Source organism: Erythrolamprus reginae, chromosome 6 (assembly GCF_031021105.1).
Source record: "Erythrolamprus reginae isolate rEryReg1 chromosome 6, rEryReg1.hap1, whole genome shotgun sequence".
Taxonomy (NCBI): domain Eukaryota; kingdom Metazoa; phylum Chordata; class Lepidosauria; order Squamata; family Dipsadidae; genus Erythrolamprus; species Erythrolamprus reginae.
Genome location: NC_091955.1, coordinates 61,304,656 through 61,328,670, shown reverse-complemented (window position 1 = coordinate 61,328,670; position 24,015 = coordinate 61,304,656). Strand labels below are relative to the sequence as shown.

The window sequence follows — 24,015 nt, the reverse complement described above, 5'->3', positions numbered from 1 at the left end:
AGGACTGAAGGGAGGGAGGGAAGAAGGTAGGAAGGAGAAAGAAAACAAGAAATAGAGGAAGGGAAGGTAAAAGAGAGAAAGAAAAAGAGCAAGAAAGAAAGCAAGAAAGAGAGAAAGAAAGAAAATGAAAGAGAAATAAAAATAGAGAGGGGGAATGAAAGAAATCGAATGAGGGAAGGAAGGAGAGAAAGAAAGCAAGAGAAAGAAAAAAGAATGAAAGAGCAAGAGAGCAAGAGAGAAAAAGAAAGAAGGAAAGAAAGAAAGAAAGGCAACTTCAAAGAAAGGCTCACTGAGCATCTCTCACTCTCTCTCTCTTTCTATCCCTCTTTCTTTCTTTCTTTCTCTTCCTTTCTCTCTCTCCTCTTTCTTTATCTCCTCTCTCTCTCTCCCTCTCTCTTTCTCTCCCCCCTCTCTCCCCCTTTCCCTCTCTCTTTCTCTCTCTCTTGCTATCTCTCCCCCCTCTCCCTCTCTCTCCCCCCTCTCCCTCTCTCTTTCTCTCTCTCCCTCTCTTGCTATCTCTCCCCCCTCTCCCACTCTCTTTCTCCCTCTCCCTCTCTTTCTCTCTCTCCCCCCTCTCTCTTTCTCTCTCTCTCCCCCTCTTTCTCTCTCTTCTTCTCACTTTCTCTCTCTTGTTTCCTTTCTGTCTGGGCAGATGGCTGCCTTCTGCCTTGGGGCGCGATTCGCCCCCTCTCCTCCTCCGCCGCCGCCTTCTGCCTTGGGGCGCGATCCGCTCCCTCTCCTCCTCCGCCGCTTCCTGCCTTGGGCGAGCAATCCCGGAGTCCGGGACTGTGTGGCTTTGCGCCATGAAGAGGAAACGGCTCCGGCAGCAGGGAAAAGTCGGCCGTTTTCTCTTCATAGCGTAAAGCCACCCTGTCCCGGACTGCTCGCCCAAGGCAGGGGGCGGCGGAGGAGGAGAGGGGGCGGATCGCGCCCCAAGGCAGGAGGAGGCAGCGGAGGAGAGGAGGCAGATCGCGCCCCAACGCAGGAGGTGGCAGAGGAGGAGAGGAGGCGGATCGGGCGGGCAATAGGGCAGCGTGGAGAAGCCAGCGGGGAGGCAGGGGCGGCCGCGGCTCCCTTTACTCCTACTGCCACACCTCCCCGCCCCCACCCACCTCCCCGCAGGCTGGCAGGGGGATGGGGAGCGCGCGCCCGTGGAAAAGGGCGCTCGGGTGTATTTGGGGGTGCACGCCTGCTCACGGGCGCAGCTTACGAGGAACGGTGGGCCAGGCAGCAGCTAGCCAGCCAGCCGGCGGGATGGCGCTTCCGAATTCGCAGCCTCCCCCCCCCCTCCCTGCCTGCATCTTCGCTCCATAAGACGTGGCTGATTTTTCATCCTACTTTGGGAGGGAAAAAACTGCGTCTTATGGAGCGAAAAATACGGTATGTATTCAGCACAAGTCTCACCCTCTCTCTTTTTCCTTCATACAGCCATGTATAGATACTGAATATACTATTATCTGGGCTCACTGAAATCAGTAGGAAGGCATTTATATAAACACAAACAGAATATACAGTTTAAAAATTATTTTATCAGACACTATTTCAGACAGATAAATTCAAGCAAATTATGATTTAAAAAGTATCAACATAATTAATACATAATTTTTGCTTGTTTAAAATGTGTATCAAATAAATAAAATACCATTAGTCTATGATCCGCTATCAGTTATTTATTTTAGAATGCATTATTGTTTCAGATAACTACTTCTAATCATATGAAAGAGAATGTGGTCTATTTTAACATCATGACAATTTATACCAATATATGTATCTGCAGTTCATGACATATCTCTGCATATTCAAATACTTTGCATTGTTGATAGTTTAGATATCTTTAATGCTGAATTTGGATTGTAGGCTACTTTGTTAAATATCAAAGTCATATATATTCATATAAACATTACTTAGGGCTTTTATTTTCTGTCAGTAAATGTATCTTTTGCTTTGTTTCAAAACATTTTTCAGACTAACCTGTAATATTTCAAATATTTGTCTATACTGTATTTAAAGTAAGTCTAATGTACAGTGTGCCCCACCTTTCCAAAGATTTTATTGCTTCCTCAGCAGTAAAGTATATCTAAATCTGGTACAAATCAAAAGACCCAGCTGGTGGATCCCAGAGGAAGCCTGGTTGACCCAACTAACAAAAAAGTGGGATATTTTTTTCCTGTCCAAATCTAACTAGTTAGCCAGAGGAATTGGATTACATTTCCCTGTCTAAATTGTCAGTGTCATGCTATCTGGAAATGCAGAAATTGCAGTCTGCCAGTTCCAGGAAGGGAAAGGCTACCCTGTCGTTGATACTTTATTATAAACTGACCTTCCGGTCAACGACTACTTCAGCTTCAACAGCAACAACACAAGAGCACGCAACAGATTCAAACTTAATATTAATCGCTCCAAACTTGACTGTAAAAAATATGACTTTAACAATCGAGTTGTCGAAGCGTGGAACTCATTACCGGACTCAATAGTGTCAACCCCCAATCCCCTACACTTCTCCCTTAAACTCTGCACAATTGACCTCTCCAGATTCCTAAGAGGCCAGTAAGGGGCATACATAAGTGCACTGATGTGCCTATCGTGCCCTGTCCAATTGTCTTTCCTTATCCCTTTTATCATATATATTCTCTCCTTTATATATATTCTCTTCCCATCTACTTCTCTTCTTTTTTACCTCCTATCTTTATATATATTACTTAATGTCTATTCTCTTTCATATGTATTGTATATTGGACAAAGAATAAATAAATAAATAAAACAAAAATATACTTTGTCGCAGTATGCCATTGTTTGTCAATAGATTGCTATGGTTTCTGTTGAGTACTGATCTGTACATCACCTCATGACACTTCTTTTTTTAATCTGCAGCCTCCGCCCTGCTTCAGAAGCCATTGATAATCTCCTGAAACAAGTGGCTTCCATAAAGTCAAGATTGGCAGAACTGAATGAGAGGCTTAGGATCATAGAAAGGGCTCCGTTTGTTATCCGCTACAAGGCCAGAAGGAGTCAAAAGCTTACTAATCTCCAGCTGCAAAGACTACCAGAGAAGAGGACCCATGCATGGAGGCGAGCTCAGAGGGATTAATTTGTTTTTTTCTATGAAGGAAGACTAGAAATTCCTGACATTTTTAAGAAACCACACAATAAAAGCCTGGTTAAAAGGACATGGGCTTAACACTAATTTACTGAAGATGCTTCTCCTCACGAGTGCTTTTTGAACTTGTGACTTCTTGCTATTTGAAAAAAAAACACAATTCCTTCTTTCTCTTCAACTGATGTTTTCAACCCCATTTCTAAATTCAGGAAGTGCCATTTCTATAAAACACAAACAAACAAAAATCAGCAGCGTCACATGACGTATCGGGATTTCCCCCCCTTTGCTAAACCAGACATGGGCATGGCCATCGCCTGACATATCCAGCCACAGGCTGGGAGTTTGACAACCGTGATGTACCACTTGAAGTGTTAAGAAATCTCCTTTCTCCCTTTGAGTTTTCGATACATATCAGATAAGAATATAAGAACATAGGAAGAGCCATGCTGAATCAGGCCAAAGCCCATCGAGTCCAGAATTCTGTGTCACACAGTGGCCCACCAATTGTCCATGGGGATCTTGAGCAGAAAGAGAAGGCAAGACCCTCCCTTTCCCTTGACCCCCAACAAGTGGTACTCAAGGGAATCCTGCCTGCCTCAACCAACATAGAGGCAGCACTTGGACATCCATTTCAATAACCATCTACAGTGTTCCCTCAATTTTCGCGGGTTCGAACTTCGCGAATAGCCTATACCACGGTTTTTCAAAAAATATTAATTAAAAAATACTTCGTGGGTTTTTTTTCTATACCACGGTTTTTCCTGCCCGATGACATCATACGTCATCGCCAAACTAATAATTTTTGCAAATAAATAACAAAAGAAATAATTATTGTTAATAAATAATTATGTTTATAAATGTCAGGATCACTAAGTGTCTTATTCAATGGTACCAGTAAGAATGGTGAGTAAATGGTTGTTAAGGGAATGGGAAATGGTAATTTAGGGGTTTAAAGTCTTAAGGGAAGGCTTGTGATACTGTCCATAGCCAAAAATGGTGTATTTACTTCCGCATGTCTACTTCGTGGAAATTCGACTTTCGCGGGCGGTCTTGGAACGCATCCCCCATGGAAATCGAGGGAACACTGTATATGCTTGGCATCCATGAATCTGTCTAATCCTGCCTTGACGTTATCAAGGCTGACAGCTGTCACAACCTCTTCTGGAAGTGAATTCCATAAACCAACGACCCTCTGGGTGAAGAAATATTTCCCTTGATTTGTCCTCACTTTCTTACCTGTGAGCTTTAGGGAGTGCCCCCTTGTCCTAGTATTGTGTGATAGAGAAAATATTTTTTCTCTATCCACCTTTTCTATCCCATACATGATCTTATACACTTCGATCAAGTCACCCCTTAAACGCTGCCTTTCAAAGCTGAAGAGACCAAGGCGTTGTAACCTGTTATCATAAGGGTGCTCCATTTCCTTAATCATTCTTGTTGCCCTTTTTTGCACCTTTTCCAGTTCCATTATATCCTTCTTGAGGTGCGGTGTCCAGAACTGTACACAGTACTCCAAGTGTGGTCTCACCATCGACTTGTACAGAGGCAATACAACGCTTGCTGACCTATTTTTGATTCCCTTCCTAATCATGCCAAGCATGGAATTTGCTTTTTTTACTGCTGCTGTGCACTGGGTTGACATCTTCATTGAGCTGTCCACCAAAACCCCAAGATCCCTTTCTTGGGTTGTCTCTGAAAGTTTTGTCCGCCCCCGCCCCCCATGTGTATTCGAAATTTTGATGTATCAGCATTCAGTTCAATTTTGTAATTCAACATTATGGATTTGATCTTGATTTGCTTTGAGATTCAAGTTTTTTTAAAAAAAAAATCTGAAAAGTCAGCATCCTTTAGAACAGGGGGTCTCCAACCTTGGCAACTTTAAGACTTGTGGACTTCAACTCCAGCCAATAAAGCTGCTCTTTAGAAAGAGAATAGACAGGTGGTTGTTATGAGAAGAACCAAAAAAAGGGTCAGGGAAGTTTTGCAAGGTAATCAAATGATTGTGAAACTGATCTGCTGAATCCTTGGGTAAGAATGTTTGACTCTGTGGTTTTCTGGTTAAAGGAGTATAATTTTGTTTGTTGAATGTATGTCTGAGGAGGGAGCTTATAATTGTAGCTGATTCAATAATCAGATGACAGCAAGCAGAGTCACATTCCTCAGCTAGCAGATCATTCTTAGCTAATACATTTTGGGAAAAGGACATGTAGTTATGACCTTTCAACCACAACAAGAAGCAACAGAACCAACAAAAATTAGAGGAGGGGGCAGAACTGCAAGGGAGAGGGAACAAACAAATCAGTTTTAGCATTTGTTGGGGTCAACAGTGTATAAGAAGCACCAAAATTTCAAAGAGGTAAGAGGGGTGGGAATTTTGTTGTTCCTGGATCCCAAGAGCACCCTGCAGGCCTTCCAAACTCTCTGCACACCCCATTTTCTGAAAAAAATGGGCCTGTTTTTCACCTGTTTTTGCAAAAAACAGGGCACACAGAGGGTCTGGCAAATCTGCAGAGTGTTCCTGGGGGCTTGGAAAGGCAAAAATGCCCCATTTTTGCCAATTTTCTCACAAAAATGGCGGTGTTTTGCCTTCTGCCAGCCCCCGGGAACATTCTGCAGGCCTCCCAAACCCTCTGTGCACCCCATTTTTGCAAAAAAAAACAACCAAACCCATATTTTGCAAAAATGGGGTGCAGGGATGGGGCTTTGGGAGGCCGAAAATGGCTGTATTTGGTATATAAGACTCACCAACATTTCCACTCTCTTTTAGGGTGGGGGAAGGTACATCTGATACTCCGAAAAATATGGTATTTAACTGAATATCATGCTAATTCCATATTTTGAAATGTAGGCATTTCTCTTGCTAGAAGATATAAGTATGGGGAAGCCTGCATTTCTTTTTAAAGATTTATCAGAAATGGTAAAAATCACACCGATAGTGCATGAAAGCCAGTAGGAAGAACATTGGAAGAGGATTTGAAGAAAAGAAGAAGGCACCATATTGGAAGCAGTGAGTTTAAAGATACATGGCAATAAATAGACAATACTGAAGTAGAAGATGGTTTGTGTCACTAGAGTGGGCCAACTGAGCTGAACAGTCTTCTAAATCAAAATTATAAATCAGTCTGACAGCAAACGGACAAACTCAGAACTATTTGTGCATAATTCCCTCCATTTAGGGGATTTTATTTTGAAAGCCAGTTTGCTATAGTGGTTAATGCATCAGCCTAAAACCAAGGAAATTGTGAATTTTAATGCCACCTTTGGGGGGGCGGAAATCAATTGGATGATTTTGAGCCAGTCACACGCACACAGTCCTTGGAAAGAGCCACTCTGGAAAACCTAGCCAAGAAAACTTGCAGTGACATCCTGGCTGTCTCTGGGAATTAAAGCTAGTTGCTTTAATAGATAGTTATGCACTTGCAAGGTAATGGGGTACATATGTCAGACAAATGAAGATATAGATAAGATTTGGGGGAGGGTTTTATCATGAAAAAAACAAGGGGGGGGAACCATAACAATTTCTTTCTCTCCGAACAAATCTGCCTAAACAAAATCTAGCTAGGATAGAGGTCTTCAAACTTAACAACTTGTAGCTGGCTGGAGAATTGTGGGAGTTGAAGTCCACAAGTCTTAAAGTTGCCACATTTGGGAACCCCTGGGCTAGGATAAAAAGGTCAGAAGAAAGCTATACTGTAATAATAAAAGCAAATCCTGCCCTAAGTATGCTCTGAAAAAGCAGGTCTGATTAATCATATCAAATTTAGAGAACTGTTACAAATTTCCTCCCAGAAACTTTTGCCCAGATGTGGAAATGGTTACAGCACTATAGTAGATTCAGCCAAAGCCATAAATGAACTAGAAGTGAAAATGTCTAGCAAAGAAATTGAATGCATGGAATCAAAATGGGCACCTTCAACATGCTTCAGTTATTTTAAGACTTGTGTGAATGATTAAAACTTTACTGAATCAAGACATCCCACTATAGATCTGCACCAACCTATTTCCCCCACAGCTCTTTCAGGAGTGGGTGAATAAGTGTCTCCACCAGCTGCTGTTTGAAGAATTTGTTTTATAGTCAATCATCAGGAGCATAAAACATACTTAAAACCGTAAAAGGAATAGGCTCATTCTTTTCTCTGGAGGTTTCTTCAGCAGGGCACTTAAATTTACTTGATTCAGAGCATAGATGGGAAGGAAACCAATTCATATGGAAACTCTTAAGTTTTGCACAGCTGCTTTAATTGTTGCTTGAGACTAATCATGAGCTAGCCAAGAACTGATGAGTATGTTCAAGTAATTCTGACTTTTTTTTTCTTATCTACAGAAAATTAGATTTCTTTAGAATGTTTAATTTTTACTCCCAAATTAAGTGTTCTGCATTGCCCTATAAACATTATAGCTCTTTTGAATCCTCACAGGTGATATTTTCCACACTACAAACCCTCTCCAAAATACAATACGTACTCCACATATACCTGAAATTTTCCAGATTATTTTTAAAGCATGCCACTTCCTTTCTCTTGTCTTTCATTAGCCTTCATTTAATGCATACTTGTGAAAGTTTGTTCCATCCACTTTTTATTCATCACAAATCTGGTGTTTTAATAAGTGGCAACTGTCATCCTGTTATCTAATTAACAAGGGAAGCGCCTGTTAGATTTATTATTATTATTATTATTATTATTATTATTATTGTTGTTGAGATTTGTATGCTGCCCTTCTCCAAACAATGTACCAATGTACACAGTAATAGATGCACATCTATGACAGAGCTGACATGTACAAAAAGGCCTGGAAAATTGTAACATAAAGGCAATTCCAAAATATTTCCCCTCCACTTCTCAAATTCAATTCAATTCAATTTATTAGATTTGTATGCCACCCCTCTCCGAAGACTGGGGCAGTCAGATTTTATTTTAAAGTTATTTATTGTGCTTTGGGTGAGAAAAAGGGTAGGCTATAGAAGAAAATCTTGCTTATCAGGTTTGTTTTACGTCTAGGCTTTGGTAGATTCAGCTAAATAAACAATGAATATAGCTACTTCCTTGCCAACTTTATCCATTATAAAATATCATAAGTGACATCTCTTGGAATCTCCAGCTCCTATCCAGGCTGGAATCACAGCATAGACAAGTTTTCCTCAACCTGATGCCTTTCCAACATTTAAGGCAGGAGTCCCCAAACTTGGCAACTTTTAAGAGTTGTGGACTTCAACTCCCAGAAGCTGGCTGGAGAATTCTGGGAGTTGAAGTCCACAACTCTTAAAAGTTGCAAAGTTTGAAGACCTTTGATAAAGGGTCTTTGTATTCAGTTTGTATGACTTTGTATTAAGTTATCTGCCAGAGAAAACCACTATCTTGGATCAAAGTGCTGTCCATAAGGAGAAACAGTAACAATAAATTCTTATCTGTTTCAGCTGCTCACTTCCATTCTGGTAAGAGGAACAGAATGGAAGGGGTCGCCCGGGGAACGTTTTAAGCAATATATAACTACCGTAATTATTTTATCTACCTCTCGCAACGGAAAGAAGTGACAGAACAAGATACGCTTCTAGTTAAGCCATCACAAAGAACAAAACACAGATAATAAGGTCAGAAAAAGCCACCGGCGTTAGAACCGTCTGCCTGCGACATCCGATAACAGGAGAGCAGCAAAATAATAATAATAATAATAATAATAATAATAATAATAATAATAATAATCCTGTTTCGAGCAACTTTTATTTATTTATTTTTTTTTCAAAAATTGCTCCTGCTCTGTTTCATTCAGGAAACTTCGACCACTTCCGAGAAAAGCTTCGGTGCCTTTAATTTCCACCCTTCGGACTGTTGGGAGTGAAGCTTTATCGTCTTCTTCTTCCCTCAGCAAAAATCCCGCCAAAAATTATCTCCTTCCTCCTCTTTCGCCTGGCGCGGCCTCCCCGTCTCTTCGGCAGGAACAGGGAAACAAAACGGGGCGAGCCGCGCCGTTCGTGCACCGGTTCGCCACCGAACTTATCCAACCGCTGCTGCTCGCTTCTCCCTTCCTTTCTTCGCCCTTCCCTCGCCGGGTTCGGCAGTTGCCGAGCGCTGGGAGGGCGGAGCAGAGCGCCGCGCAAGCCTTTGCTTTTGTTTGTGTGTGTGTTTGTCTCTCTCTCTCTCTGCGCGAAACCCGATCGGCCGGGAAGCGCTGCTGCTTTGTGGAGTGGATCGTCCGCCAGAATCCCTTCAAGCATGTTTGGAATGATCAGGAATTCCCTGTTTGGTACCGCGGAAGTTTGGCCCTGCCGGGTTCTGAGCAAAGGGGAGAAGGTAGGAAAGAGGGCGGGTCTGCACAGGCCTCAAGAATCGCCTTGATCGCCTATACTGTACTCGACTGGGCAAGGAAGTGGGAGCCTCCCTGAGGGAGGGAGAGGAAGAAAGGGGGCTTCGTTGTGTGCTATGTAATGCAAACGGAATCGATTATGGTTTAGCCAAGAGCGATTAAGTAAGCAATAGCTTAACAGATTTCCGTGCTAGAGCCCACTGTAACAACATGGTAAAAAAAAGCACTAAGAGTTGTTAATCTAATCAAAGACCTTGGAGTACAGTACTCATATCCAATGACCTAGGTGCTAGAGCCCACTATAACAGCATTGCCAAAAAAAGTATTAAAAGTAGTAAATTTAATCTTGCATAGCTTCTTCACAAGAAACACTGATTTACTAACCAGAGCATACAAAACATTTGTCAGATCAATTCTTGAATACAGCTCATCTGTATGGAACCCACACTGCCTAACAGACATTAATACAATTGAAAGAGTCCAGAAATACTTCACAAGAAGAGTCCTCTATTCCTCCTCACATAACAAATTACCTTACTCCTCCAGACTTCAAATACTACGTTTAGAAAATTTACAACTATGTTGCCTCCGAACTGATTTAACTGTTCACAGAATCGTACATCATAATGTGCTCCCTGTTAGCGACTACTTCACCTTTAACAACAACAACACAAGAGCACGTAATAGATACAAGGTAAATGTAAATCGATCAAAACTAGACTGCAGAAAATACGATTTCAGCAATAGAGTGGTCAATGCCTGGAATCAACTACCTGACTGTCGTTTCTTCCCCTAACACCAAAATCTTCAACCTTACATTATGTACAATCGACCTCTTCCCTTTTCTAAGAGGTCTGTAAGGGGCGTGCATAAGCGCCTCACCATTCTGCCTACCGTCCGTGTCCTAATGTCTTTTTATCCTTTCTATGACTACTTTCTACTTATGTTATGTCAATATAAACTATAATTCTATACTTGTTTGACAAATAAATTAAATAAATAAATAATCTTACGTAGCTTCTTCTCTGGCAATATTACACCACTAACCAGAGCATACAAAACAATTGTTAGACATCTGCAATAAAGCTCACCTGTCTGGAACCTGCATTGCATAGCAGACATTAATACAATCGAGAGAGACCAGAAACTGGCAACTTCAAATCTCTGCCACTAAATACTCTGTCTTACCCATTGGTAAAAAGAATCAGAATACTAAATATAAACTTGAAGGAATTGAACTTATTGATGACCCTCGCTCTGTCAAAGACCTTGGAGTACTCATATCCAATGACCTACATCCTAGAGTCCACTGTAACAATATTGTCAAAAAGGCTTTTAAGAGTTGTTAACCTAATCCTTCACAGCTTCTTCTCTGGTGATGTTGATCTGCTAACCAGAGTATATACAAAACATTTGTTAGACCAATTCTGGAATACAGCTCATCTGTCTGGAACCCATGTTGCATATCAGACATTAATTCAATTGAGAGAATCCAGAAATATTTCACAAGAAGAGTCCTTTGCTCCTCCGCTCGCAACAAAATACCTTATTCCACCAGACTTGAAATACTTGAATGTAATTCATAAAATCATATACCAAAATATCCTTCCCGTTAATGACTACTTCACCTTCAAACACAGCAATACATGAGCACGTAATAGATTCAAACTCAATGTAAACTGCTCCAAACTCAACTGCAGAAAATACAACTTCAGCAATAGAGTGATCAGTGCCTAGGATGCACTACCTGACTCTATCATTTCTTTCCCAAACCCCCAAAACTTTAACCTTAGCCTGTCTACAGTTGACCTCTCCCCATTTCTAAGAGGTGTGTAAAGGACATGTATAAGTGTACCACTGTGCCTACCATCCCTGACCTACTGTCCTATTGTTTTCTTTTATTGTTACTTTTTACTTATGTTTATACAAACAACTACTATCCTATACATGTTTGACAAATAAATAAATAAACCCAGTAAAGTAAACCGAGTGACTGCCAGAATGGGTAGTGTTTGCAATTGCTCCCCATTAAGGAGAGGTTGTTCTACTCTTTCCTTCAGTCAAACTCAAATCTGATGCGATCCAGAAAAGTTTTGAAAAGTGCAATCTTCTCATTCAAAGAGAACATACTAATCTCAGTTCCCAAAAGGACCAAATCAAATTTAACAAAACTGGGGGAATTGGCCCCTTGTCAGCCAGCAGGAGTTGCTGATTTACTACCAGCTTATCAGGTACTTAGGAGCTGAAGATTTGGCAGCAGAAAAGAAAGAACAGCCAAGAACTTAATAGTAGGCCATCAACAGCCCAGTCAACTAAAAGGCCACACACAACCAGGTGCTGTATAAATGCCACATGTAGAATAACTCAAAACACACATTCTGATGAGAGAGAAATTCTCTGAGGATGGGTTCCAGCATGGAGGACTAAACCTTTAGTCCCAGTGACCAACCCAGATTGAATCTTTAACAATTGGGGGAGGAAGAATGCTATTCTCATCTGAGAGAAACTATTCCATAAAGGCCAACACAGTATGTTGGTTCCAACCTACCGTTTGTCATACTGCTCAGGACAGTGTGTGTCTATGCTTTAAACAAGCATCCTCGGCCCACCAATTTTGAGCTATTAGATACTATTTGGAATTGGTATGTCCAGGAGTGAAATGCTATCAGTTTCGGCCCAGTTCGGGTGTACAGTGGAACCCCGACATAAGAGCTGCTCTACTTAAGAGCAACTCGAGATAAGAGCTGGGAGGGGAGAGATATTTTTGTTCTACTTACAAGCCCAAATTCGAGATACAAGCGCCAAGGAGCTGTCTCCTGAAGCCAAACGCTAACCTGGGGGGCTCGGGGGGGTGCTTGCAGCTTTCTTTCTTGCTCTTTTTCTTTCTCTCTTTTACCTTCCCTTCCTCTATTTCTTCTTTTCTTTCTCCTTCCCACCTTCTTCCCTCCCTCCCTCCTTTCACTCATTCCTCTCTTACTCTCCCCTTTCATAAGTTTCCTTGCTTCCTTCCTCTGTTCCTGTCCCTTTCCCCTTTCTTTCTTTCTTTCTTTCTTTCTTTCTTTCTTGCTCTTTTTCTTTCTCTCTTTTACCTTCCCTTCCTCTATTTCTTCTTTTCTTTCTCCTTCCCACCTTCTTCCCTCCCTCCCTCCCTTCACTCATTCCTCTCTTACTCTCCCCTTTCATAAGTTTCCTTGCTTCCTTCCTCTGTTCCTGTCCCTTCCCTCTTTCCTTCCTTCCTTCCCACCCTCCGTCCATTCATTCACCCATTCCTCTCTTGATCGCTTAAAGCCGGTCCCTGGTGCAAAAAGGGTTGGGGACCTCTGTCCTACAGGATTGGGTGGCAGAGAAGTTGAACATATGTAAATTTAAAAGTTTAAGAAAGTTTACAAGTTAAGTGAAAGAAACTTCATTATTCATTTATATGTACATGTACATTTCTTCATTAAAAACATGTCTTTCTGCATAATTTAGACTAACTTTGTGAGTTTTTTGAGGGCTGGAACCAATTAAAATTATTTACATTAATTCCTATGGGGAAAAGTCGTTCGAGATAAGAGCTGCTCGACTTAAGAGCCCAGGTCCGGAACGAATTAAACTCGTATCTCGAGGTACCACTGTACTGGTAGCGATAGCAGTGGCAACGCTAGGCTCCATCCACCTGCCCGGATGTCACAATTTTCTTGTTTTTCATCCTCTCTGCATGCACAAAATCTGTGCATGTGCAGAGGGTAAAAAACATGCATGACATTGGCACGCAAAATGCATGCTTCCAAAATGGTAAGGAAGGTAAATAGATTTCACCGGTGGGGTATGACTAAAGATCATCAGATTGCAATTTGGTTAGGTTATAACCAGCAATCTCAAATTGTATTTGGAAAAAAACTAGTGCATACTGCTGTACGCTATAACAGTAACCTTCAATTCTCTCTATTAGTATGTGAGTATGTTCTGTACACAGTTATTGAATTTTGGGACAGTTTTCAAAGGCTGATCCTTGTTAAGTGAGTTATGGTGGTCCAAATAGAATGTCACAAGTGATCACTGGCAGCAGGTCTAATTTCAAGAAAGACCATGTACACCATTCAAAACTGAGGAAAAGTTTCCTGGCTATGGCTTCTATCTGATCTTTTAATAGGAGCTGAATGAGAAATTCCAACCTAATTCCTGTAAAGCTCAAGTTGGTACCATCCTGGAATCCATTGTATCCTGAATCAACAACTCTTTTGTCTTCCCTAATGTGAGCCTCAATCTGATTTCTGTCTGATCTTGATGAATACTAATCACCGGGACCTGACGGATCTCAGAGTTCTAAAGGAGCTAGCAGATGTTGTCTCAGAACCAATGTACCACATATTACAAAAATCCTGGAGCACAAGGGAAGTACCAGAAGACTGAAAAAGAGCTGATCTGGTTCCCAACTTCAAAAAAGTGGGGCAAACAGACCCAGGAAACTTCAGACCAATCAGCCTAACATCAGTATCCGGGAAGATTTGGAAAAGATCTGCCAACATTTAGAAATGAGTAAAGTAATAATTAGCAGTCAGCATGAGTTTGTTAAAAACAGATCATGCCAAACTAATCTTATTTCATTCTTCAACATAGTGACTAAATTAGTAGACCAGTGAAATACTGTGTACATAACATACTTAGACTTCAACAAGGCATTTGACAAAGTAAACTGCAATTATAAATATAAATAATAAACAAATAAATAAAATCTATTTCTTGGTAATCAAGAAAAAAGTGGGATAGATGGCATCACCACCAGATAGATTCCTAACTGACTGACAAACTGTACTCAATGAATAGTCCTTAATGGGTCTACGTCTACATGGAGGGAAGTAATCAGTGAGGTACCACTAGGGATTTAGACTCAATACTCTTCAATATTTTCATAAATGTCTTAGATAAGGGAATAAGAGGGGAACTTACCAAATTTGTAGATGATACTAAGCTGGCAGGAATAGCTAACACCCTAGAAGATAGGCTTAAGATCCAGATGGTTCTTGACAGCCTGAACACTGGACCCTATCTAGGAAAATGAAATTCAGTGTAGAGAAAAGTGAAGTCTTATACTTAGGCAAGAAAAATCAAAAGTAGACTGGGTGAAACCAGGCTTAATAGCAGTAAATGAGGAATCTTGAGTCTTAGTGAATAACCAATTAAATATGAGCCAGCAGTGTGCAGCAGCAGACAAAAAAGCAAACCCAGTCCTAAATTTGATTGAATCCTAAGAGGGATTCAATCAAGATCAAGTGAGGTACTAATAACACTTTATAAAGCTTTGGTAAGACCACACCTAGAATATGCATCCTGTTTTGGTCACTACACTGTAAAACAGATGTTGAGAAAAGGTGCAGAGAAGAGCAACCAAGAGGATTAGGGGACTGAAGACTAAAACATATGAAGAAAGGTTACAGGATCTGGACTTGGCTAGTCCAGTGAAGAGAAGGACCACGGGAGACATTACAGCAGTATTCCAATATTTGAGGGGTTGCCACAGAGAGGAAGGAGTCAAGCTATTTGCCAAAGCACCTGAAGATTAGACAAGGAACAATGGATGGAAACTGATCAAGGAGAGATTCAACCTAGAAATAAGGAGAAAGTTTCTGACAGAACAATCAACCAATGGAACAACTTGCCTTTTGAAGTTTTGGGAGCTTCATCTTTGGAGGCTTTCAAGAGATTGGACTGCCATTTGTCAGAAACGGTGTAGGGCAGTGATGGTGAACCTATTGCACGCATGCCACAGGTGGCACGCGGAGCCATATCTGCTGGAACGCAAGCTGTTGACTTAACTCATGTGTACACATGTGTGCATCGCCCAGCTGATTTTCAGCACACACAGAAGCTCTGGGAGAGCATTTTCAGCCTCTGGGGGGCAGGGCAGAACATTCTTGGCCTCCCCAGGCTCTAGGGAAGCCTCTGGAACTTGGGGAGGGTGAAAAACAGGCCTACTGGCCCCATTGGAAGTCAGGAAATGGGGGGAGGTAGGGTCATAAGTGCATGCACAGGGGGTAGGGGGCATTGAATTATGGGTATGGGCATTCACACACAATAATGTGTGCGCTTGCACTTTCGGCACTCAAGGGGAAAAAAGCACCATCACTGGTGTAGGGTCTCCTGTTTGGGCAGGGGGCTAGACTAGATGACCCACAAGGTCCCTTCCAGCTTAATTTAATTAAATCTTAATGATTCTCTTCATCCTGATCCTTATGGCTCCAGACACAATTTCTACAACATATTTGGCCCAGGTGTGAAAGGGAAGATGCAATATTATCTGCAGAGAAACCTGACAATTTTGGGAAGAATTTTACATGACATAGCAAGCCACATATCTTAAATCCTTTATAGCTCCCAGCTGTAAGCTTACGGCTGTATCTATTCTATCTAATAATGTGAACATTTTCTTTCTCGTATGAAAATTGCACACTGAGGAATAACACATGCACAGCCCATTTCTTGTACTGCGATATTGAAAAGCAACAGCATAGATGCTAGTCAAATCTTATATTTTCTTTCTATGAAAGGCATGGAAGACAAATTACTAGCGACTTCACAGCTGGCAGTGCTACTCAGCATGAATGTGTATGTTCCAAATCCATCATGTAGATGCCACATTTGTTTCCCACCTTTCCCTAAGGAATTTAAAAGTTTATTTAGTGCCCAGACCTGTAAAACAGATGAGAATGAAATGGAACGGGAGTTCTATTTGTTTATTGAAAATCTACTGTAATTGCATATTTAATTATCTCCGGGACCGCCTTCTACCGCACGAATCCCAGCGACCAATTAGGTCCCACAGAGTTGGCCTTCTCCGGGTCCCGTCAACTAAACAATGTCGTTTGGCGGGACCCAGGGGAAGAGCCTTCTCTGTGGCGGCCCCGGCCCTCTGGAACCAACTCCCCCCAGAGATTAGAATAGCCCCCACCCTTCTTGCCTTTCGCAAGCTTCTTAAAACCCACCTCTGTCATCAGGCATGGGGGAATTAAGATATTCTTTCCCCCTAGGCTTCCACAATTTATGTATGGTACGTTCGTATGTTTGATTGGTTTTAAAATAAGGGTTTTTAGCTTCTTTAGTATTGGATTGTTGCATGTTGTTTTTACTGCTGTTGTTAGCCGCCCCGAGTCTACGGAGAGGGGCGGCATACAAATCCAATAAAATGAAATGAAATGAGTTGTATGCCAATTTATAGGAACAAAAGGGATGTGGGGATGACCCCAGTGATGATTCTGGGCTTAAAATGCCTCTTTCCAGCCCTGCTCTTCCCAATGTTGTGCCAAGGTCAACACAACCACGCTTCAGGAGACAAGATACATCAGGGCCGAGCAATCTTTTCACAACCAACTTAAATATGTGAGTGTGTATTATTTAAGGATTCATGGAGATAGGGCCAAAACTTTCACCCTTATTTAAGACTTAATACATTTTTTTTCAGCCATGACACAGTTTAAAAAACAGCCCAAAATTCAGCAACTGCTGATCAACATTGTTGCTAAAGTCTTGCAGCCTTAAAAGCTCCTATGGCTGCATGCAGGTTGCAGGTCCCTCACTGTGTTTCTTTTAAAATGTACAATTTGATCGAACATTTTAAACACAATACAATTCAGGTAAAGTAAAAGAGAGGGACATGGGGAAACCCCCAAAGAAAAATCTGAAATTATTTGATTGCAACTAATAATGATAAAATATGACAGAAACAAAACTGCCCACTGAGTTCTATTTATTTGTGTAACTCATTATTATCCACTGGATTCATGCAATGCACTAAGCTGTGATCTCTTTTAGTGACTATGTTGATTGAATTAGAATTAGCAGATTTATACTTCAAGTAGGCCCTAAGTTGCCATGGCTTAGAAGCACCCCCAAGCCTGATACATATGTTGTAAGCCATAAATAAATTGCATTATGGTTTATCATTTTGTGTAAAGGCATTTCTGTTAAGTAGAGGTGCACCATAGTTTCAGATGGGAATTTTTATTAATAGTGTGAGTCTGAACATGCCTGGGAGGAAACATGGTATCTCTAGAGCTGCGTTGTACCATGGGCCCTGCTGAGTCATTTATCTGCTTTTGCTATGCTCCTGGAAACATGAGAGCAATGTCACAGCTGCCAATCACCTCTGGTCTCCGAAAAGGTCAACCTTACTCCTACCACAGCTCTGCATGAAAACTAGGCTTTTTTATGCTTCCCTTTATGGCCTTTCTGTGCCAACTCAAAAAGCTCAAACTGCCCAAGGAGCTGCTGATACAGTTCTACAAAGGAATCGTTGAGTCTGTCATCTGCACCTTTAAAACTCTCTGGTTTGGTGCTGCAACCCAACAGGACCGACATACTTCAGAGGATAATCAGAACTGCAGTAAAAACAATTGCTGCCAACCTGCCTTCCATTGAGGACCTGTATACTGCATGAGTCAAAAAGAGGGCTGTGAAAATATTTACTGACCCCTTGAATCCTGGACATAAACTGTTTCAACCCCTACCCTCAAAACGTTGCTACAGACCACTGCACACCAAGACAACTAGACACAAGAACAGTTTTTTCCCAAATGCCATGACTCTGCTAAAAAAATAATTCCTTCAACGCTGTCAAGCTATTTACTACATCGGCACTACTACCAGTAGTTTTTTCTCATCATTCATATCACCCATTTCCTCCCACTTATGACTGTATGGCTGTATACTTGTTGCTTGTATCCTTAAGATTTTTATTAATATTGTTTCCTCATTGCTTATTTGACCCCTATGACAATCATTAAGTGTTGTACCACATGATTCTTGACAAACGTATATTTTCTTTTATGTACTGTGAGAGCATATGCACCAAAGACAAATTCCTTGTGTGTCCAATCACACTTGGCCAATAAAGAATTCTATTCTATTCTGTAAACAGGCCCACCAAAACCTTGTAGCTATTTCCATTCCCATCTTGCTTATATCTTCCTCCTCCTTGACCTCCTCCAAAGACACCTTTCTCAACTCCATCTCTCTCCCCCCTTCTTTCCAAGGCAAAGGTTTTTCAGAGGATGGAGTGGGGGGTGAGGTTAACGGAGGCACAATTCCCCTTCCATTTGAAGCATTTGTGGTTTTGGTTTTGCCTGCCTGGTTGAATTGGGAGAAGGGAAGCTACGACTTTTCTGAATGAGTGTGGGGTGCCTGGTCACCTGCAGACTTATTCTCCCGGCAAAGTTTCTGCTCTACCATATCAGCAAACTTTGCTGAGCTGTGTGGAGGAAGCCAGCGGAACGGTCTCATTGAGATTTCAAGCACTTTATTTCCCAGACAATATCAAAGTGAATAAAAAGAGTAATTGAAAATAATAAAACCTTTTATAAAGGAGATCTGTACATACATACGCAAATAAGGAAACTCAATCAAACGTGCAACAAATGGCGCCATTCATTTTTCTGCCTGCCAGCTGTGGCCTTATCTCAGCTTTTCAGTTCCACATCTATCCCATTTCTTTTATTCCCCCCCCCCCTCCAATTAGGTATATTGGGGCAAGTAAACAACCCTGTACCTCATTGGCTTGTAACAGACTGGTGCAGATTTTTTAAAAAAAACAAGATATATTTTGCAAATTTCTGAGTATCCCTGCATATACATGGTTTTCAACACTTATTTCCTGAACTCAGTCTTAGAATGATTGAGGCCAGTTCTCTACTTCTTGGTGGATATTCTGTTGTAAAGGAGCTTTTCCGTTTGCTGAACATTAGCATTTATTTATTGCATGTACAGTGATACCTAGTCTTACAAATACCTCGTCATACAAACTTTTCGAGATACTAACCTGGGGTTTAAGATTTTTTTGCCTCTTCTTACAAACTATTTTCACCTTACAAACCCAATCCGCCGCCACTGGGATGCCCCGCCTCCAGACTTCCATTACCAGCCGAAGCGCCCATTTTTGTGCTGCTGGGATTCCCCTGAGGCTCCCCTCCATGGGAAACCCCACCTCCAAACTTCCATGTTTTTGTGATGCTGCAGGAGAATCCCAGCAGCGCAAAAACAGGTACTTTGCTGGCAACGTAAGTCCGGAGGTGGGGTTTCCCAGCGAGGGGAGCCTCAGTGACATCGCAGCATCGCAAAAACACAGAAGTCCAGAGATGGGGTTTCCCAGCGAGGGGAGCCTCAGTGAAATCGCAGCATCGCAAAAACACAGAGGTCTAGAGGTGGGGTTTCGAGGACTTCTGTGTTTTTGCGATGCTGTGATTTCACTGAGGCTCCCCTCACTGGGAAACCCCACCTCTGGACTACCGTTGCCAACGAAGCACCCGTTTTTGTGATGCTGGGATTCCCCTGCTGGGATTCCCCTGCTGGAATTCCCTTGCAGCATCACAAAAACACAGAAGTCCGGAGGTGGGGTTTCCCATGAAGGGGAGCCTCAGGGGAATCCCAGCAGTGCAAAAACGGGCGCTTCGGCTAGCAAAAGGGGTGAATTTTGGGCTTGCACTCATTAATCGCTTTTCCATTGATTCCTATGGGAAACATCGTTTCGTCTTACAAACTTTTCACCTTAAGAACCTTGTCCCGGAACCAATTAAGTTTGTAAGACAAGGTATCACTGTACTTACATCACTCTTTAATTTTCTTACACTTAGATTGTATAAATATTTGTACTGCAATTACTTTAGTACTTTATATCATCCATTGGACAGTCAGTGCCAAAAGCCTTGGACAGGAGTTGGGAATCAGGCTAGAACAGAGTTCTTGGCTTGTTATTGCCTCTCTGACTATTCAATAATTGTAGAGTGTCATATGTAGAATGGTATTATGGTTAGAATGGAGTTAAAGGTTAAATGAGATTTATTTTTCAGAACTACTCTTTGAATAGAAAACCTATGTACAGATAATTTATTATCTCTCTTAAAGAGTTTTCTAGTCCTTAGGCAAGTAACCAATCTATATATTACTTCTTGCAATGAGCTCCCCTTTTTTGTATGAATATTTATAGCAATGCATCAATTAGTCTTTTCCCCCCCCAATCTCTTGGGATACCAGGATGATGTAGCCTATGAGGAAAGGGCATATGAAGGTGGGGCGTTTGCCAGTGTTGAACTCTCTGGAAAACCCTTTGACGAGGCTTTACGTGAAGCAGTGCTGAAGCTTCTTAAATATGTCGGAGGAAGCAACAATCAAGGTGAGGTTCTCTTTTTCCAGGACTCTCTTTATAGCTCAGTTGCTTAGTTGTCTATTTGCAACACTATACAGTTGCACTGGACATGATTTTGTATCTCATTAAAGAACCAATTGTTCATTTACTCTCAGGAGCTGGCATGGGAATGATGGCCCCAGTGTGCAGCACCGTCTTTCCTGCAGAGGACGGATCACTGCAGCACAAGGTGAAAGTTCTGCTACGGATTCCAAGCCAGTTCCAGGACAATCCCCCTTCACCAAGTGATGAGAGCATCCAGATTGAGAAAAGAGAGGAAATGGCTGTGTATTCTACGTAAGTTTCTTTAAACAAGTTTGAAGGACTCATAGATTTGTCCATGGCTGCCATTCACTTTCCTTAAATTGGTACTTCCCAGATGTTTTCAACCTGAAATCTTATCACCCTCTCTAACAAAGCTATTGACCCTGGCCGCAGAGACTATAAGGATTAAACAACTGGGGAGCAGAAGATTTTCTAGGAATACTTTGGATTTTATTATCTTTGTTAATTTTTAATATTCAGAAGATTATAATCGTAATTAACTTTGGATCAGTGAGTTATCTTGAGTGCTTATTTCATCACCCAGTAGTATAAAGCCTTTTTCTATTAGCACTACCGAAAAATATAGTTTTAATTTCACAATAGTTTCCATATATTTCAGAGACAATATCTGTGCATCAAGGCATGATTCGTATTGATGCAAAGGTCAAATGGGAATTATAACTACCCTATTGAATCATTAGCTTTTAAGTTAATTGAAGCAAGAAGTTCCAATTAAAATTTTTAATTTTGTTAAGATTGCCAATAGTAAGGTATTATATACACTGACAATTCAACAATATTAGGACCCAGTATTAGATATATCCAATTGGATTTTGAACTTGGGCTATTTCAGATTCTGTGGAGCAAAGAAGTGAAATGGAATAACTGTGAAACAACCCAAACAAAGGTTTTGAGAATGGATAAGCTATGAATTTTACCAAAATTTACTAAAGTATGCAAATTAATTTGCTTGCTCTGTTTTATTTTATTTTTACTATTTACATATAACTTTCAAACATTCACTCTTTTTTCCTGTCAAATACAAATACTGTCATCCCTGATGCATTCATTTTCAGATTCATCTCCCTGGAATTCATTCACACATAATTTGAACTATGACTTTTTTTAAAATGTTGTTCTTTTCCTCCCCCCTCATAGGCTGTTTGGAGGCTATGCAAAAGAAGTAGACTATGTGAATTATGCAGCCAAGCTAACCTCGGCTTTAGGAAATGAGGCATCCTTCCACAAAGATTTCTATTTTTGCAATGGTTATGATCCCCCCATGAAACCCTATGGGCGGCGCAATGAAGTTTGGTTGTTGAAAAAAGTGAACAATTAAAAAAGCTGGAAGGAACTCTAGGAAAATACCCATCAGTGCCATGGAAAGCAATGAAAGTGAAAACAAGAAAACTAAGACGGCCTGCTTTTGAGATTCATTCAACATTTCTTTTTATTTTTAATGAGCACGCATTCATAACATTCTTTTGTATTTGACATTTATTTCATAAGGCATAAATTATTTTTCTTGAGATGATTTTTCTTCACCACAGAATAGGAAGAATAAAGTGCCTTCCACAAAGAACAATATTTTTAAACTGCACTAAGTGAGCCATGAGAAATAGTTTTTTTATTGCACCAGAACAAATGAAAAGATCAATTATTGAATTGTGGGAAGACCAAATATTAATTCAAATAAATCCAGGTTATTTCTTTTCTGTCAGTTCTTATTAACCCAGACTTTAAAATACAGCAAAACTAAACTCTATTCTAGTAATTTATTTTCCTCTGGGTTCATGTTATTACTATCGTGATGGCAATATCTGTAACAAACCATATTGACATAATCACTCAACTACATTCTTGCATTATGACATCTAATGACATCAGTATCAACAGTAGAGATCTTCAAATTTCTAGGTTCTGTCATATCTCAAGACCTAAAATGGTCACCTAACATCAAAAATGTCATCAAAAAAGCACAACGAAGAATATTCTTTCTGCGACAACTCAGGAAGCTTAAACTGCCCAAGGAGCTGCTGATACAGTTCTACAGAGGAATCATTGAGTCTGTCATCTGCATGTCTATAACAGTCTGGTTTGGTTCTGCAATCCAAAAAGATCGACCCAGACTTCAGAGGATAATCAGGATTGCAGAAAAATCATTGCTGCCAACCTGCCTTCCATTGAGGACCTGTATACTGCATGAGTCAAAAAGAGGGCGGGGAAAATACATACTGACCCCTTGCATCCTGGACATAAACTGTTTCAACTCCTACCCTCAAAATGTTGCTACAGAGCACTGCACACCAAGACAAGCAGACACAAGAACTGTTTTTTCCTGAATGCCATCACTCTACTAAACAAATAATTATCTCAACACTGTAAAACTATTTACTAAGTATGTACTACTATTACCACTAGTTTTTTCTCATCATTCCTATTACCCATTTCCTCACACTTATGACTGTATGATTGTAACTTGTTGCTTGTATCCTTAAGATTTTTATTAATATTGATTGTTTCATCATTGCTTATTTGACCCCTGTGACAAACATTAAGTGTTGTACCTCATGATTCTTGACAAATGTATATTTTCTTTTATGTACACTGAGAGTATATGCAACAAAGACCAATTCCTTGTGTGTCCAATCACACTTGGCCAATAAAGAATTTTATCTATCTATCTATCTATCTATCTATCTATCTATCTATCAGTATGCACATATCTTCATTCATCCCATGAGGTGCCTGTGTGACAGATGGCTATTGACAACAGCAATTGACTGGCCAATTCACGATCCTGATCTTCAAACTTAGAATAGTCATTTTCTGCTCAATAGTTCAACTTGGTCTGTGCTTACCTGAACATGACTTCCTACAATCCTGACAATACTTACCATCTCCCAAGTGTATCAGTCTTGGGAAGGATGGGTACTGGATACTATGGAAACTTATAGATGGCAAAGAAATGGAAGTATATCCTTTTTAAGCAGGCAGGTATCTTCACTCTAGAGCAGTGTTTCCCAACCGGTGTGCCGCGAGACATGGTCAGGTGTGCCACGAAGAAAGAAGCTCAGCTTCTGGTCTCGCAACATTTTGTGAAGAGCAAAAAGTTGTGAGACCGGAAGTTGAGCTTCCTTCTTTGCGCCTTCCAAGTTTTCCGGCAGCTGCAGCGCCCCGCCTGGCTGGAGCTTCCCTGGTGATGGCGGCAGCAGGTGAGCTTTGGGGCCTGGTGGGAGGGCGGTCAGCTGTCAGGTGGAGCTCCGAAACAGAGGCACCGACGGTGGCGGCTGGACATGCTGGAATTGCGTGGCTGGCACTTGCCTGCTGGCTGGGCCAGGACGGAGGTTCCAGCCCCACGTCCATGCCCAGTGCAACGCCAGCATGTACGGTGTCTAGCAACATGTCTAGCCAC

The 24,015-nt window shown here is 41.2% G+C and overlaps 1 protein-coding gene across 1 annotated transcript; it reads left to right on the top strand.

The window, feature by feature from the left end:
• Positions 1 to 8,974: 8,974 nt before the first annotated feature.
• Positions 8,975 to 23,283, top strand: HEBP1 (heme binding protein 1). Its single transcript, XM_070755971.1, has 4 exons — positions 8,975 to 9,387; positions 20,405 to 20,543; positions 20,672 to 20,852; positions 21,759 to 23,283. The coding sequence occupies exons 1-4, from the start codon at positions 9,310 to 9,312 to the stop codon at positions 21,937 to 21,939; spliced, it is 579 nt and encodes a 192-aa protein (XP_070612072.1). The 5' UTR covers positions 8,975 to 9,309; the 3' UTR covers positions 21,940 to 23,283.
• Positions 23,284 to 24,015: the final 732 nt, after the last annotated feature.